This window comes from Buteo buteo, chromosome 5 (assembly GCF_964188355.1).
Source record: "Buteo buteo chromosome 5, bButBut1.hap1.1, whole genome shotgun sequence".
NCBI lineage: Eukaryota > Metazoa > Chordata > Aves > Accipitriformes > Accipitridae > Buteo > Buteo buteo.
In genome coordinates this window covers 5,791,150-5,808,352 of record NC_134175.1, presented here as the reverse complement: position 1 = coordinate 5,808,352, position 17,203 = coordinate 5,791,150, and the positions used below count along the sequence as shown (strand labels likewise).

The window sequence follows — 17,203 nt, the reverse complement described above, 5'->3', positions numbered from 1 at the left end:
GAAAATACATCCTAGAATCGTTTCGGAAAGAGATCACATTCCTCTTCAGAATTCGACTGAAGTAGGCCATTAATATACTGCTAATGGCACTTCCATGCTAGTTTTCTCCAGCCAACAGTCAGCCAGCTCATCCCTTTCAGGGCCAGACTCTGCCTTCTGTACACAAATACTCTTCTATTGATTTCTCGTGTTCTCAGGGGGAGTAGGAAAGCACAGTTTGTACCTTAGTCCCCTTTGCTGTTTTGGTTGGAACTTTCAGTGGTGGGTGCCTGCATCCCCATGTTATTGTGGCTGTTCCTCGGAGTGGAGTGAGCTTCCCAGCTCTCTCACATGGCAGCATTTTTGCTTGCCTTGGTGTCACAGGTTCAACCCCTTTGCAGCCAGGGCCATTGTCTCATACTGGCCCCGGTCCTTATCCCAGAGGGAGACAGGTGACAGCAGTTGCGTTGTGTTCCTAGCCCACACAGCCAACCACCCTCTCCTCCTCGATGCTCTTGCAGGCGACCTGGGTGTACATTCACCTTCAAGAACAAGTGTGACATTGAGAAGCACAAGAGCTACCACATCAAAGATGATGCCTATGCCAAGGATGGTTTCAAGAAGTTCTACAAGTATGAGGAATGCAAGTATGAGGGCTGTGTCTACAGCAAGGCCACCAACCACTTCCACTGCATAAGGGCAGGCTGTGGCTTCACCTTCACCTCCACCAGCCAGATGACCTCCCATAAACGCAAACATGAGCGCCGGCACATCCGGAGCTCAGGAGTGCTGGGCCTGCCTGCCTCTCTCCTCGGGTCCAAGGATAATGAGCAAGAGGAGTCCAGTAATGATGACCTTATTGACTTCTCCGCTATGAGCTCGAAGAACTCCAGCCTGAGTGCCTCCCCCACCAGTCAACAGTCTTCCGTTTCTCTCATAGTCCCAGCTGCACCGTCCTCTGCTGCTGAGCTGGCTTCCTCACAGGCCAGCAAGTCTGCCAACAGCATGACACCAGCCACCAAGATCTCTGGCCTGCTCTCCCAGGCTCTTCCCAGCAATATACCCTTGGCCCTGGCACTCTCCAACTCAGCACTTCCTGGAACAGCTGGATCCTTCTTCCCCATCATCCCCAGTCGGGTCTCTACACCACTTCCTGCCAGCTCAGCTAATCTGATGACTGCTGGTTCTTCTGGCTCCAATCCAACATCATCTGCTCCTACGGATTCCTCATCCCAGGCCATTTCAGGATCTGGTGAGCCAGCGGCTACTTCTTCTCCAGCTCCAGCGGCATCTATAATGGAAAGGATCTCTGCTAGCAAGGGATTAATCTCTCCTATGATGGCCAGGCTGGCAGCAGCTGCACTCAAGCCCTCTGTAGCACTTGAAGCAGGTGAGTTACCCTCATCAGTTGTGCTAGTGGTGGGAGGAAGAGCAGTGCCTGATGACTTGGAGAGTAGTGAATAAGAAGCCACCCAGTTGTCCGTGGGACTGGAGGTGGGGAGGAGGTGGTAAAGGAATGTAAATGGGAAAATAAATTTGGTCATGTCCAGTTAACCCTTGAAGAGGGCAGTCTTGGCATGGTTTCCTGTGGAGCCTGGCTATACCCATGTGGCCAGAAGAGACGCAGGAAACACAGCTTTGCCCTCAAATGGAGTAAGCTCTTACCAGATCTGAAGGGTGTTGCCATGTGTATTGCCTACTGTAGGCTAAAAAGAGAGAGGCACTGTATTAAAAATGGAAATGAAGCAAAAGCTTGGCCAATACTTGCAGGCCATACAGCAGCCTAAGCCCTCTTCTGCAGACTGTATCGAGTTTTAGCTGGGCCTAGTGGTATTGATCCTGGAGCTCACTGCCAATTGTTTTTCTGGTCTGGAGGGTTGGTTCCGTGCTCCAGCTCTGTTGTCGCAGCTGTGGGTTTGGAGATAGTGTTGGTACAGTCCACAAACTGGACCATTTTCCTGTTCAGTTCTTGCAAGCTGTGCTTCTCTGTCCCTGCAGCTCCCTGAGGTGCAAGGGGCAGAGGCACCATGAGAGGGGTAAGAGATGGGAATGAGAAGTCCCCTGGGGCAGCCTGGAACTCTTCCTGCCACCACCTAGACCTGGGGCAGGTTGTTGCCCATGCCCAGCTCTGCCAGCAGGGACGTGGGGCTCCCTGAAGAGCACAGGGTACCTCCACAATCTCCTGCTGAACATGGTCAGCTCATGATGGGCAATGTGGTGTCACGGACGGGAGGCTCTGCCTGGCAGCACCCCAAGGCATTGGGCTGCCCCTCAGCCTCCTTCCCCAGGGCATGGAAAAGCCAGAGCAGGCTGCTGGCCCATGGGTATGTGAGTGCTGCCGCTGTTCCTTTCTACCCAACAGCAAATGTGGGAGTAGGACGAAGTGATCTGATTAAAGAGGGAGGGGAACTTTCACATACTTTTAGAATTATTATTTGAAAAATTGTTTCCTAAAGCAGAGAAAGGTCATTGAGGGAACTATTTTCCTTTATTTTTTAATAAAATGCCACTTGCTGTCTGAGAAGCAGCTCGCCGTCAGCTGTACTGCCGGAGGGTAAATTAATATTTTAGTCACTTGGGGATTGTGGAAAAAAGCACTGCAGACATGTTCCTGTCAGCAACTTTTTTCCCTCCTTTTTTCCTTGCTGTTCTTCCTAATTTCTTTCTTTAATTTGTTGTCCAGTTTTCCCCCCTTCCCTCTTTTTTTCTCTTCCTTTAATCTGAATTTTTCTTCCACGGGCTCAGCACTAAACCTTCTCCCAAAAAAGAAGAATTCCCCCTTTTTGTGGGGACAACGCGATGGCGGTGGCAAGAGGTCGCGCAGTTTGAACCAATCCCATTGGCTGTCACCTTCGATAGCCCCGGCAGGGCAGATGCTCCTGCTGGGCACGCGCAGTGGCGGGCCATCGCTGTCGCTACGGCAACGCTGGGATTGGGGACGAGAAAGGGGGCTTGACTAGCAGTCGAAAGCTGCCACATTGCCTCAGCATTAACAGAGTCTTTAATAAACGCTTAAGAGGCAGCCCCGCAAATTAGTTATGACAGTTTGTGCAGAGAATCAGGTCTCCCCCACGCTCCTTCCGCCCTTCTCCTTTAAAGGGCCCATAGCCTGGACAACTTTGACATAATTTTGCAATAATTATCACTTGAAGAATTTCCACGCTGGAGTGGACGTCAGAACCCATCATGTCAGCTTGGCAATAAACGCTGACCAGCAATCCCAGCACCTCCCTCCCCCCACACTTTTTCTTTGCTTTTTCCATTTATGCTCTGGTGCTAGTGATTTAACTTACTTATTTGCCATTGTAACCTCATTTTAGACCTACATTTTTCATTTAATTTTTGCATTTAATTTTGGTGTCTTTCTTAAGCAGGGAATGGACAACCAGCAGCTCCTGGACGGTTCAATCCAGTTCAGGTGAAGCAGGAACCTGTGGAGGCTATGGGATCATCATCCGCCACCAGTCAGGACTCCTTGCAGGAGCACAGCTTGGACCTGAGCGTCAAGGATCACGGGTGAGAGAAGTGCGCAGGCAGGCACACTTAGCTCTTTCCAGCATCAAGCTCTGAGAAGTTTCCGTACCTGTAATATGAGAGGACACAACATGTTGATGAAAGGCAATTTCACAGTGGCTGAATTGGACACCCCCAAACTGAAGGCAGGGAGGCTCTCTCTACTCCCCCTCCAGTGTATGTTCTCCAGATGTTTTTTTGGGCTCACAAGCACCTGCTGACTCTTTGACAAGAGCCTCACCTCTTGTGCTCCCCTCTGAAAAACGAGCCACTGGCAAAGCTCCTTCTGACACTTAGATATTCCTGCTGTTGTCATCAAGAGCTGATCGAAGGCTGCTTCAACGCCACACTTTAGCACACTTTTAGCAGGAGCATTTGCACTGATGTAATAGGGCATTGAATTGGGTCTAAGAGAGGCACCTTCCAGAGAAATTGGACACACAAAACAACTGGGTGTCAGGCTACCTCTGGTCTGGGTCTGGCATGTGCTAATCTATAGTTAATGGTGATGAATCTTTGCACTTGTGCAGATGTGAATGCACCTGTCTCAAAACGTGTGTCCCACTTGTCCAGCATCTCTACTGAGAATAGGAGTGTTTGGGGATTGTCCTGTGTGGAAAAGCTGCAGAGGAACTGACACAGGGGATAACTGAGCCTACTCCACTTTGACCTTTGTATACATGCCTTTCCATACTTCATTTAAATAAGCCTCAATTTGGGACCCCAGCACTTGTAGTCAGCTACAACTATTACTGATGCATGTGAAATACTAAGGTTGTCTTTCGGCATGCTTAGCTGTGGCCATATGGATTGTTGCATTGCCTTCTCCACTGCAGAGGGGGCCTGTATCCCTGGCAGTACGAGTCTTCTGTCAGCAGCCCCCCTGGTTTTGTGACATATTTCTGAAAGTTGTAATGGGATGAAACAGTAAAACATGGGGTGGGTTGTGAGTCAGCTAATAAAAAAGTGTGATGGTGTGAACACTGGAGGAAGAGGTTTGGACTGTTTGATAGCTGAAAGTACTAAATTCTGCAGACTCGGGACCCTCTTTCTCTCCATCTTGGCTATCACAAGTAAAAGGCTTTCGCCTGCCCAAGGGAGGGTGGGCATCATTCTGTTCCTCTGGATGTAGCAGGTGAGGAGTGAGGCAGCTTGAAGGGAGAAGGATTAATCTCAGTGCTCACAGTCCCTGTGCACATCTTAACTAAACCCTGTTGGTTTGTGTGTTCCAGTAATGAATCAAATGGCCACACAGTCTCGGCAAATTCATCTCTTTTATCCTCGCTTATGAATAAGGTAAGAGCCATCCATCAAACGCCTTTCATTCCCCCCACCAAGAGAAATTAAAGCTGCGATGGCGGGGGGGGGGGGAGTTGGGGGGAGAGATGCGTTTGTTTTTTAATGTTTTGCCTCTAATAAGATGAGTTTGTACCATTTAAATTTTGAGACCATTTTTCATCGGGTATAATTTCAGAGCCACTGCTTACGAATTAATTTAATGAACTGGCTGAAGAAATATATTGCAGCCTCTGACACCTTTTTTTTTTTCTTCATCCTTTCTAGACAGAGGAGGGCTCCGAAAGACTTTTTTTTTTTTTCTTCCATTTTTATTTCCAGAACCTGGCAACTTCTCTCTCGCTCTCTTTTTATAGTTACTCATTTTGTTTATTTACTTAAAAACATTTTCTTTCATTGGGGGAGGGGGAGGAGAATAATTTGTTTTTATGAAAGAGAAGAAAAAAATTAGAAGTTTTGAGCCAAAATCATCAGTTTCTGTCTTTCTGGTGTGAGTAATGGTGTCCAACAGAGCCCCCTTTACCACGTTCTAGAATATTTATTTTAGATAATGCACAGTTTCTTTTTCCTTACTTTTTCCTTAAATTATACATCATCTCAAATATATATTTCCCTTTCACATGATAAATTCTACTGTACCAAGATTAATTTTGCTGTTGTGTACAACTGCAGTAGAGATCAGGGCAGCCTTTGAGCCATGCTTTAATATTCTACTGTGTGATAGGTTTTACAGGCATAACTGTTGCCATCCCCTTGGCTCTGGGCGTTACATGCATTGAGGCCATATAACCCTCAAGAGAGGGCAAAGTGACTTTGCCTAGTAATCTCTCGCCTCCTTTCTCTCTTATTTCATCACTCTTTTTTTCTCTGTGTTTTCTAATTTCTGCGTTTATCCTTATGCCATTTTTCTCCTCCATTGGCTCTCTGTTACACTGGGTTTTTGATGTTCCCTTTTAAACTTAATTTCTTACTCCTTCCTGCCTATTGTCCCTTCAGTGATTTCAAATATGCAGCTCTTTCTCTAGCGAGTAAATCTTTTTAGTAAGTCTGCTGTCTGGGGTCCTGAGTCATTCTGAAGGCCCCAGCTCAGGGAAATTCTGTTTCAATAGATACTTCACTTGAAAATCTCCAGGAGAACGAGGTTTAAGCATATGCTTAGAAATAAGCATTTGTTTGTGTGCAGCCCTGCATAAGATTCTTTATGTTGTGCAAAATAAGTGTAGCACAGGCACAAAATATGAGTTCTTCAGGTTTATTCCTTTTTTAAAGAAGGAATGGGATTAACCAATGACATAAACCAGCAAATAATAAAGCCCACTGATTTGAAGGAGCCTATTCCAAGACTAAGGATTGCAGAATCAAGCTCAATGTGCTGAGGGAACACATCACGCTTGCTTCTTCCTCTGGCTGCACACAATTTCTGTTCATGGAGGAATCATTTACTATTTTTCTAGAAAAAAGAACCCTTTACAGAAATTGAATGCCCAGCAAACTGCAATGGAAAAAGACAACCTGAGTTTCTGACTCCAGCCATAAAGAGTTGCGGTCTCCACATAGCAGCAGGGGCTTTACCTTCAGGGGGCATTAAGAAAGCCTCAAATAGCCAGGGTTCCTGTAGCGCATTGCAGTTTATTTAGGGGGCTGTCAGGCTTAATTAACTGATATTTATAAAGGCCTTCGAGATCCTCAAGTGGGTGGAGTTTATAATGCAAGTATTGGGCCCAATCCTGCATTTTATTCATGCTGTGAAATTCACTGTTGTTACTGGAGGTAACTGAGAGTACAACAAAGCAAGAAGGGGTCTGGGAAGTGGTGCACTGATTCTGAAAGAAAATTTTCTCTCTAAGCACTCCTGAGTAACTTCTTTTTTCTATCCTACACATCATACACCTGGACCTCTAAACCTTCTCTGTGTAGGTCTATTTGAAGCCTTTCCCACAATACAAATTGTGAGTCCAAGTCCTGCTTTGTGGAGAATATGTCCATTTAGCACAGAAAGCGACATCATTTATTTATTGAAGTTAGTAGGAATTTTCCAGGAACTTAAGTGGAGCCAGAATTTTTCCCCAGTTGAATGAGATTTCCCCCCTCCCATCCCTAAACATACCTGATAGTCACTTTAAAGAAGGAGACATCCTTGTGGCTGGGATGATTCTAAATAAATGAGAGCTTACCAGTTCTATCACTAGGTCTGTACTAAGAGACCAGCATTTTGTAGAAGCTATGTAGGGCTATTAATGTTTAAGCTTGCACACTTTTTCCATGCCCAAATAGGGTATGTCTCTCTTCACCTCAGTTTGCCCATGTATAAAGTAGACATGATGCTTCATTACTTCACACAAGACCCATGAATATTAGATGGGCACCTGAGTACTTTGTGATAGTTGGGTGGAGGATGCAGAAGAGCGAGGTGTTGCTAAGTTTTGCTGATGCGGTTGAGGCAGCCTGTGCAGACTTCTTGTCTTTTCTCTTAATCTTTGATGACACAGCTTTCTGTGGGACAGTCCTGAGGGTATCCAGACTGGCAGTGTCCACAGCTGTGTGCTGGGCTTGATGCAGTGTCTATGTTCTTGTTCCAGATGTCCAAGACCAGTGCCAGCCTTGGCAACCTGCTGAACATTAAGACAGAAGGAGATGGCAGCCAGGCTGGGGCTGGAGAGCCAACACAGTACTTGGGCAAGGCAGTGAAGGCACTTGTCCAGGAGAAGCTCTCTGAGCCATGGAAGATGTACCTGCGCCGGTAAGGAGAGCATGGAACTGGGAATAGAGGAAAGGGAAAATTACTTCCTTTGGAAAGTGTCTGGCTCGTTAGTTCACACTTGAATGCAGAGTTCTCTTGAATTGAAAGGGCTCACTCTGTGATCTGCTTATCACCTTCTGGAGTGCATTTAGTCCTCAGTCCTGGCTAGCTGCAGTAGGTGTTAATGTCCTATAAGAAATACCTGTCCACGCAGAATTATTTTGCAAAGGGGTCTTGAGAACCAACTATTAGCACAGATATTCACATAGTATTGTTAGCCTGACTTCATCTTAGGCTCCTCTTTATGTCCCCAGTCTGCAAGTCCAGGGGACCTGCTGCAACTTGCTCTTAGCACTGAACTTTTGTTGGACCATGTTTAGTTACTATGCATAGATCACAGAAGCCTTAAAATGCTTGCTGTGGCATCTCCTCTGATCATAGGAGTAGCCCACAGAAACAAAATAAGGAGTATAAGGGGTATGGGAACTGGGATGGTTTCTGCTGTTCTTGTAGACAAGAAGGCTCAAAAGGAAAATGGAACACATACAAAACTCACCCACACACAGGCACATGCACATACATGCCCAGACAGACACATGCTTTGAGCATACACAGATACACCCAGGCAGACACATAGGGGTTTGTGCTCTGACACAGTTGCCTACAAATGCCTGTGGACACTTTGTAAATCACAGACTTTAATGGAGAAGACTAGAAAGTCTTCTAGTTCATCTGCCCCTGGCCAGTGTGAGATCCTTCCCTGCAGCCCATTTGCATTTTGTCCAGCCTAGTTGTAATTACACCAAGCAGTGTGGCTATTTTCTTGTCTCTGGGAGCTTTATTCTACCACCTAATTCGTTTCACTGTCACAATTTTTTTCATGGTATGCTGCCCGAATTTCCCTTTTTGTAATTTTGTTGCAGTTCTCCTGGTTATATCCCCTTGAACCACAGCAGATAATTCCTTTCCACAATTGGAGTTCACCCCCTTCAGATAGTCACAGACTTTTAGCATACCGTTTAACCAAGCTTATTTACTTCCTTTAATCTGACTTTGTAAATTAGTCCCTTCAGCCTGCTGATCATGTTGTTGCTGTTGTCATTCTTGCTGTTCCCTGAATGGGTGCAGAATTGGGCTGCCGTTCCTGTACCACCACACCAGATACAACAAGATTTCTGCCCCCATATGTGCAGCTCACAATTGTGCTACCTTGTTTGCATCTATATGGCATAATGTATATGTATCATGTTTACCATCCACTGTTACACAGGATTGCTTTTAATGTTGCTCTCATGAGTCCCCTATGTATAAAAATACACCCCCACACCCCAGATGCATTAGCTGTATGTTTCCAAATACGACTCTCGTATTCTGAACCTTCTCCCTTGTCTTGCAAGGCCTCTCTCTGTTATTTTTCTCCTCTTGCACTGGTGTTGCCAACTCCTCCCAGTTTAGTATCTTCTGTGAATTTCATTAACGTGCTGTTTACTCCTTCTCCTAGATTACTAATGAAGATGTTAAATAAGCTCAGACCTAACCAAAGTCGTCCTTGCAGCATTCACAAGATACCTCCTCCCAGCTCAATATATTGCTGTTTGTCATTAGCCTTTGTTTACGGTCCTTCAGCCAGTATTCAATCCATGAGGTAGCATTCACATCCAGGCCAATTTGAATTAATTCTAAGCATATACGAGACTGTATCAAAATGCTTTACTAAAATCCAAATATATTGCATCCCTTCATCCACTAATTTTGTAATTCTATCAAAAAAAGCAATTAAATTTGTCTGGCAAGATTTATTCTTTATAATCCTGATGCTGTTTATTGCTCGTGGTTCCTTTATCCTCTAGATGTTTAATGATTTTCTCCTCCCTCTTAATATTTGTTCCATTACTTTACTGGAAGGAGAAGTTAAGACTAGAGGTATGATAATTGCCAAAGATCACTTGTCTTTTTTTTCCCTGAAAGAATCAGTACCTAGATTTTAAAATTTTTTTTTGCCAATTTCCTAGTACCTCCCTCTTCTCTGTGGCTTAAAAAATAGCAAATAGTAATGCAATCAGTTTGCGAGTTAATTTCCATTGCACTTCAGGACATACATTACCCAGACTAGCTGATTTGTGCATATTTATATTTTCCAGCCAGTCCCTTTATCTGCTCTTCTAGAAGGTCTTCGTTTTGTCCCTAATTGTCTGCTTAGTCTTCAGTTTTCCTATCTAAAGCAAATTTTATAAGGCAGCCATTTTTGACTCATCACCTCCCATTTTTTTTTTATTGGACCTTCTTTCTAAGTACAATATCTCTTGTCCCTGATAAAACAACCCCTTTAGCTTGCAGTAACTTGATTTCTTATGTCTTACCACACCTTTACTTTTCTTCATCTTCTCCGTGCAAGCTTTAACTGACTGCGTCTATTCTATATCCACTGACCTTCTTTCTCCAGTACAAGTTTTTTTTCTTTTTCCTTTACCCTCAAATTGTTAAGAGGTCCCTCCTGGGACCACACAGGCTGCTGTTTGTTTCTTGCTTTCCTGCTCATCAGAGCAATTGTAGTTTGTTGTATCTTAATTATGCAAGATACCCCTGTTAAGTTTCAAATCCTTCCTGCCAGTGTTTCTTACTTGATTTCTAGATTCCCTGTGATTCCAGAGTTTCCTGAAATCACATGTATTTGTGCTACTCTTATTAAGTCTGGAGAATCTCAGCAGTGCATGAGCAGTGAAACCATGCTTAGTTGGTTTTGCCCTCTTGACTGTTTCCTCCTAGATGACAAGAGGCATACCTTAAGACAATGGCTTTTGCTCTGGTTTTTGCATTGCACCATTGTTTGTTCTGTACTTCAGGGATTGTGCTTTTCAGTATTTATGCATCCTAGGCTGTAACTGCTATATAGGCGATACTTTTTCTCTCCCATCTATGTGATAACCTGTTGTTTCAAGGCGGGAGGCGGGTGGATTCTGGATCTAGATTCCCTTGAACCACTGTTGTTTCTTCCCTTTTGCTATTCCCCCTAAATTGAAAAAGAGTAAGAAAAAAAGACCTGTAATGTTTCAGCAGTGTCCTCTTGGTCTGGATTGCCTTTAGTTTACTAACCTTTGATCATTCCTCAGAGCCTTGGCTTTTGTACATAGATGCTCAAGAACACTTATGATTGTCATCTTCTGTTTCAGAGTAGTTCTGTATTTTGCTCCCACTAAAAGTGAATGGGAGTTTCTCAGTCAAGTTCAGCTGAAGAGAAATTAGGTCCTTGTTCTGCGTGTTCAGATCTATGTAACAGGCAATAATCAAGCAACAATGCCAGCAGTGCTGTTTGTGCAGCAAGGGACAGTGACGTTAGAAAACAGAATGGTAGTAGAGTTGAAACCCAAAGAAAATATGTCTGTTCCAACACTGCTTCTCTTCTGGGACCTTCTGTAATATGCCTACTTGTCTGCTTTGGCCAGGTTTGGTACCAAGGATTTCTGCGATGCACAGTGTGATTTTCTCCATAAGGTGCATTTCCATTGTGTCGTGGAGGAATGCGGTGCCCTCTTCAGCACCCTGGATGGAGCCATCAAGCATGCCAAGTAAGTAGGAGAGCACAAGTCTCGGGAAACCTTGAGAAAACTCTAAAACACGCACACTGCAGGATGAGAGAGACCTTACTGAGTAATTCTATTCAAGAGCAGGAATGTGGGCGGTCCTGAGGGCAGCAATTTGGGTATCCACGTGCTTCCTGTGTAAATGTGCTCAGCTAAAATTTTTGCAGAACACTATGTCCTCTTCAATTTTGTTTCACAATAAACGTGCTCAACTTGTGAAAAAGTGTTGGCAAGGCTGAGCATTGGACATTTGTGTTTTTCCATAGCCTACTTGACAGTGTGTTCAAGGATCCCCATGCTTTTCACAGCACACAAATGCACCATACAAAGAAATAAGAAAATATAGGAGGGACAGGATCCTGTAAACCCAACCATTGTCACTGGATACAGACTTTTTGTGGAGTAGGCAGATGTCCATCACAGCAGTGTAGAAAGCGTTTTATTGTTCTTTGTCTTGTCATGACAAATCTCTTTTAACAACTTTTCCCTAGCCCTTAGTTTATATGGTTTTGTTTAAGAGGTTCACATCATGTGGATAAGGATCTTGAAATGAAGCAGTCAAATTGTCCAGCCCAACTGCAACCTCCTTCTCGCCTTGCCGTGTTCTTATATTGTAAACCCTTTGTCATTTCACATTTTGGGAAGTAGCAGACAGCCCAGAGTTTGGTGGCTAGATAATATGGCCTATATTACAGAGGCTGTACAGCTGGCTCAGAACTCTAGATGACTCTTGGGTGAAGGATGAATTTAAGATATGCTCCCACTGTTACAGTGAGGGGACTAGCAAAGGAAGGGTGGGATATTGGAAATTTTCTCTGTTGTATATTTCTAGAGAGCATAATCTGCAGTTCAAAACCACGCCAAGTTCCTTTTAAAGGCAATGGAAGATCTGCTGGAGTAAAGAATGACTGAGGCCTTCAGCAGGTGGCCACATGACTGATTCTGAAGGGGTTTAAAGGGAAGGAGATGTTGCAAATTTTAAGACAGACAGATTTGTTAGCACAGTTGGTCTGTGGCGTTGCATAGTTCCCTGTGGTTCACTACAGCAAACTACTGGCTTCTCACAACAGCCATGGGAAGCTGCCCTCATAGGCATATTGATCTTGCTGACTGCAGCAATTCTTGCGTCTCTCTGATTTCAACTTGGTTTTGCACCTTTCTGTCTCCACCCCTCTTAATTCCCATCTCTTCAGAGACAGTCTACGAGGCCCCTAAATCTTTCCACAAAGTTTGCAGAGCCCCTTTTAGGATTTAACCTCAGCTAATTTGTTTTCAGACTCCTGCCACATTCTTGTTGATCTTTATCAAGTTATATACAACGGTCAAGAACTTGTCTGAATTACACTCTCTTTTTGCAGTTTTCACTTCCGAACTGAGGGTGGAACTGTGAAAAGTAACGCTGAGTCTACCTTCTCAACTACTACTGAGAATAAGGCTTCACTGGCCCCTTCATCACCATCTGCTACTTCTGTCACCATGGCAAGTGCTCCTGCCCTCGACGTGCCCACTCCAAGTCCAGCTACTGTACCCTCTGCCCCCACACTGCTAGCTTGGAAGCAGCTGGCTTCAACTATACCCCAGATGCCTCAGATCCCAGCATCAGTGCCTAACCTGGCAACTTCACCCTTGGCAACGACTTCCCTGGAGAATGCCAAGCCTCAGGTCAAACCCGGATTTCTCCAGTTCCAAGAGAAGTAAGTTGTAAATGATGGCTTGCCTCCTTAGGTCCTCTCCAGCCTTGGAATCCCCTTGTTTAGCACTCCTGAGCTGTAGTATTACATCTATACTCACCCACTGAGAGACCTTCTGTCTAGAAAGTACTCTGGGCTTTATCTCATAGAAAATTTACTTCTATAAAGTCTAGAAAATACCTTTGTTATCCTAGGAAAAAACAGGATTTTCGAGTACATCTGGAAGCACTTTTAGGTATGAGTTTACAGGAGAAATAAACTTGCTGACATACCACTGCAACCCTTTTTATACCTCGTGAGAGATGCACAAAAATACATGTGTCTTTGCAGTATATTTGACACTGAAGGCTACAGAGGAAGCATAGCATCTTTAAAGTTTTCAGCATGATGCCTGACTAGGGCACCTCCAGATCATGCTGCAAGTTTGAGACTTAACCGTGAGTTTCTGTAGCTGAGCAAAAATCAGTGGGCAGCTGAGTGCTCAGTCATGCAAAGGTGAGGTGTTACTGCAGCAAAGTACACAGAACTAAGAGTAGATGTTTACAGATTGCTGAAAAGGAAACTTGAAGGATTTCTCCTGGATTTGCCCCCAGTAAGCTCTGTGGCCTTTTCCTAGGAATGCCGTCGCTAACTCGGTATAATACAGCTTCATTTTTTTTTCTCAGTGAAGAAGACTGGGGGTCAGATAGTGGAGGGGGCACAAGTGCTTGAACTCTGCCTTACCAGGAATGGGTGTCTCAGCAGCTCAAGGAATAGGGAGCAATTCTTTCTCACTTCAGATTTGTCAAAGTGTTGTTGTCCTGGCTGAAGTTCTGTACAAGTGTAATGAGTCTCCTTAAATTCTGTGCCTCTAGTTTTGTAGCGTTAGTTTACAAAGTAATTCACAACGGACTTTGGCAGAAGGTAACCTACCTTGCTGAACTTCTTCTAAAACATTAAAGAAGTTTCACACTGTTGCTGTGATGTTGGTGTTATTTCTGTTACACAGACAGAAAAAGGCACAGAAGTTATGTGGTTTACAGGACACAGGAGTCCAGGACCAGGTTAGGCATTACAGCTTAGTTATTCAGGCTGGTGGAATATTAGGCTCTGGGTTGTGTATTGACAGTCATTTGTCTGCTTTCAAAGAAGTGTACTAATTCTGTTTCACGTATCTGAGTAGGTATCATTGGGTACAGTGCTTGGGATCCAAGAGATTGATGTTCAGCTACCTCCAGTCTGACCTCTGTGCAGCCAGAAATCTGTGAAATGGGTGGGGGGAGTAAGGTACCAAAACCATTTAGCTGATTAAATAGGCCACTGCTGATTTTGTCTAATCAGGGGAAGCCCTGGCATCTTGCAGTGTGCATGCCCAAGAGTTTCATTTCAGTTACACAAAACTGAGATGGGAGAAACAGTCTGAATCCATTGAGGTAAGTACAGGCAGAAGGGGAGAAGCAGTTTCTATCCAGATCTCGAGAGAGCTTTAAATTGGAAGTGTGGCCCTCAAAGACTACAGAACCCACCATGCATTGCTGTATTTTAATAATCTTAATCAAGAAATTGCATTAGGTCAGTGGAATTGCAGTAGTGTTGCCAGCATCAATTTTAGTAAAGAGGAAGGTGGCTATGGGAAATCTGTAGGCCATGTTTGGAACAGAGGCTTCAGCTGGGCTCCCCTTGAATTAAATTTTGGCAAAGAAACAAATGTGTGAGATGAGCGAAGGTGATGATTGGGTTTTGGATGTATTCCAGTGATCCCTGCCTGGCAACGGACTGCAAGTACGCCAACAAATTCCACTTCCACTGTCTCTTTGGGAACTGCAAGTATGTGTGCAAAACCTCTGGCAAAGCAGAATCCCACTGCCTGGACCACATCAACCCCAACAATAATTTGGTGAATGTGCGAGATCAGTTCGCTTACTATTCGCTGCAGTGTCTCTGTCCGAACCAGGTAAGAGCAATTCAAAAGCAGTGTTCTAGCCAGAGTAGGTGTGCAGGACAAGAAGAATGAGAAAGAGCAAGTGGAAGAGAGGCTGAGTGTTTCATTCCTGGTCTAACTACAGAACCCTGGAAGGGTCTTAATTACATGGTCTAGCAGAATGTTTGGTTTCCATCAAATTGAAAATCGCAGTGCTTTTATGTTTCTTTGACTTGGGTGAAGTGGACAAGGCAACTAGAATGATGTAAGAGACACAAGACAAAATAAAATAAAAATCTATGAAGAATACCAGGGAAAGCCACGAGTTAGTTACGTTTGGGCTATTTCAACATAGAATAGTGCAATACAGAATCCATGACAGCAATATAAAATACATGACAGGGAACAAGGTTGCATTGCAGCTTGTGGAAGATAAAATGGATGTGATCTGGAGTATCAGGTCAGGCCTCTCTCATGTCTCAGAGGGACAGCATTAGTAGTGGGCACATGAGGGTGCATTTGTTTTAGATACGCTTAAAGCAACCTGCCTGTTTGCTCCTCTCTAGCACTGTGAATTCAGGATGCGAGGGCATTACCACTGTCTTCGTCCTGGCTGCTACTTTGTGACTAACATCACCACCAAGCTGCCCTGGCATGTGAAAAAACATGAGAAGGCAGAGAGAAGGGCAGCCAATGGCTTCAAGTATTTTACCAAGCGAGAAGAGTGTGGCAGACTAGGTGAGTTTTCTTCTCCTTCCCTTGTCACCTTTCTCATGTGGTCTGTCCCATGTCCAGGCTAAGAATGCCATGAGTTAGAGCCTGCGAGTTATGCTTAAGATGTATTTGGTCATTAAATTACTAAACAAGAAATGGAACAAACCAGAAAGCAGTTCTGATCTGCTTGAACTGAAGCACGTTTTCCCAAACAGACCCAAGTTAAATGGATAGAAACTGTAGTATAGAGGATTATATATATATATATATATACACGCATGCACACAGATATATAGATAGATATATATATAGATATATATATGTCTTTGTCTGGAGATACAGCTTCCCCTTTGTTTCTCCTTTTTATCTAATTGTCAAGGCCTTTTTTTGTGTTTGGGGGTTTTTGGTTTTGTGTGTGTGTGTACTTTGTAGTCTTTTGGGCCTACTGCTTGTGTTGGGTGGAGTTTAAGGGTGCTCTTAGGATTAAAAAAAGCATAGGGGAAATGCCTGTTCTGAGGAGTGCCTTGTATGAAAGTCTTTAGCCATTGCCAGTGTGGCATATTGAAAGCCAAAGGGCAAATAACTGGTGATAGAGTTATGGAGAAGAGCATTCAGTAAACTACTCCCTTCTCTTCCAAAACCATTCTCCACAGCCACTCGTGAGCAGCAGGGAATACAGTGCTGTATACGGCCTAAGGAAACACCTGAGATGTGGCACAGCCTCAGACTGTGGCTTGCCCACTTGCCAAAACTATTAGCAGCACTGCAGTAGTTATTAAATCTAAGTGCCTCTAGTGTAAAGCTGGTAAAACAAACGCACAACAACAGACAGTAGAATGCATTCCCAGGGAGAGATCTAGAGCTGAAATCCAGGGCTCTGAACCAGGGGGAATCCCTAAAGATCGCTCCAGCAGAGCTCTAGCCTGAACTGCCTGGGAGTCACTTAACCCTTCTAGTTGCGTTTTGGCCTAACAGCATCATGGACCCAGTCTTCCCTATCACTCCTGGTTGGAACAAAGGCTGAAACAAAAACAGGGTTTAGAATAACACTTCCAGGTGCTGTTCTCTCACACTGCAGGGAAACAGCCCCACTAACCAGAACCAAACTTTTCAGCTTTGAATACATCAAGAATTTATAGCAAATGGTAGCTTGTTTGTGGTAACCAGGGTAATGAGTGTCAACACGCCACAGCCAGTACTTACCTAGGTCTCATTTACACATGTCAGGAGATTTAGCAGTTGCTGTTATTTACTCAACTTTAGGTGTTTCAGGTGATAGCAGGGGCCAGACAAAGCAGGACAATGATACATGACACCCAGCCTACTCGGATGCCCTAGCAACAGGCGAGCCTTCACCTGCCCTTTGCTGATACTGTTTCAGTCCTGCCAGCACTGTTTGTTCTCCATCCCAAAGAACAGCACAACGTGGTGGGGAGGGCAAATGAGGTGGGGCTGTGGGGGAGTGCAATACCTAAACAAACATAAACTTGGCATGCACATAAAACGCTGTCTGTGAGCTAAAGATGGGCTGTGGGTAATTCAGGAGCTGTTTGGCAGTGAGGCATCTACAGGCTGTGCATGTGTCAGCAGTGTTTATTTTTGGGAGTGATGGGGTACATGCATCTAGCAGTATGTACATATGCCTATAGGTTGGGTTTGCCATGCAATAAACATATGTTTAGTTAGCACTCTGCATTTGCCTATGTAGATACAGGCAGCATGATGGCATGGTGTAGCTGGATGTGTTTGCGTAGGTGTATATGGGTATACCAACCTGTAAATGCATGTC

The 17,203-nt window shown here is 44.5% G+C and overlaps 1 protein-coding gene across 8 annotated transcripts in view; it reads left to right on the top strand.

Moving 5' to 3' along the window:
- The window catches only part of CASZ1 (castor zinc finger 1), a 208,411-nt gene that overhangs the window by 181,084 nt on the left and 10,124 nt on the right, over positions 1-17,203 (top strand). For 6 of the 8 annotated variants that reach the window (XM_075027388.1, XM_075027387.1, XM_075027389.1 and 3 more), the window contains 8 exons: positions 501-1,369; positions 3,351-3,495; positions 4,725-4,788; positions 7,368-7,528; positions 10,972-11,094; positions 12,468-12,803; positions 14,535-14,733; positions 15,267-15,438. In XM_075027388.1, coding sequence (XP_074883489.1) covers positions 501-1,369; positions 3,351-3,495; positions 4,725-4,788; positions 7,368-7,528; positions 10,972-11,094; positions 12,468-12,803; positions 14,535-14,733; positions 15,267-15,438 — 2,069 coding nt within the window. The remainder of the gene's footprint in view (positions 1-500; positions 1,370-3,350; positions 3,496-4,724; positions 4,789-7,367; positions 7,529-10,971; positions 11,095-12,467; positions 12,804-14,534; positions 14,734-15,266; positions 15,439-17,203) is intronic. The other 2 variants (XM_075027393.1, XM_075027386.1) reach the window with 1 other exon arrangement.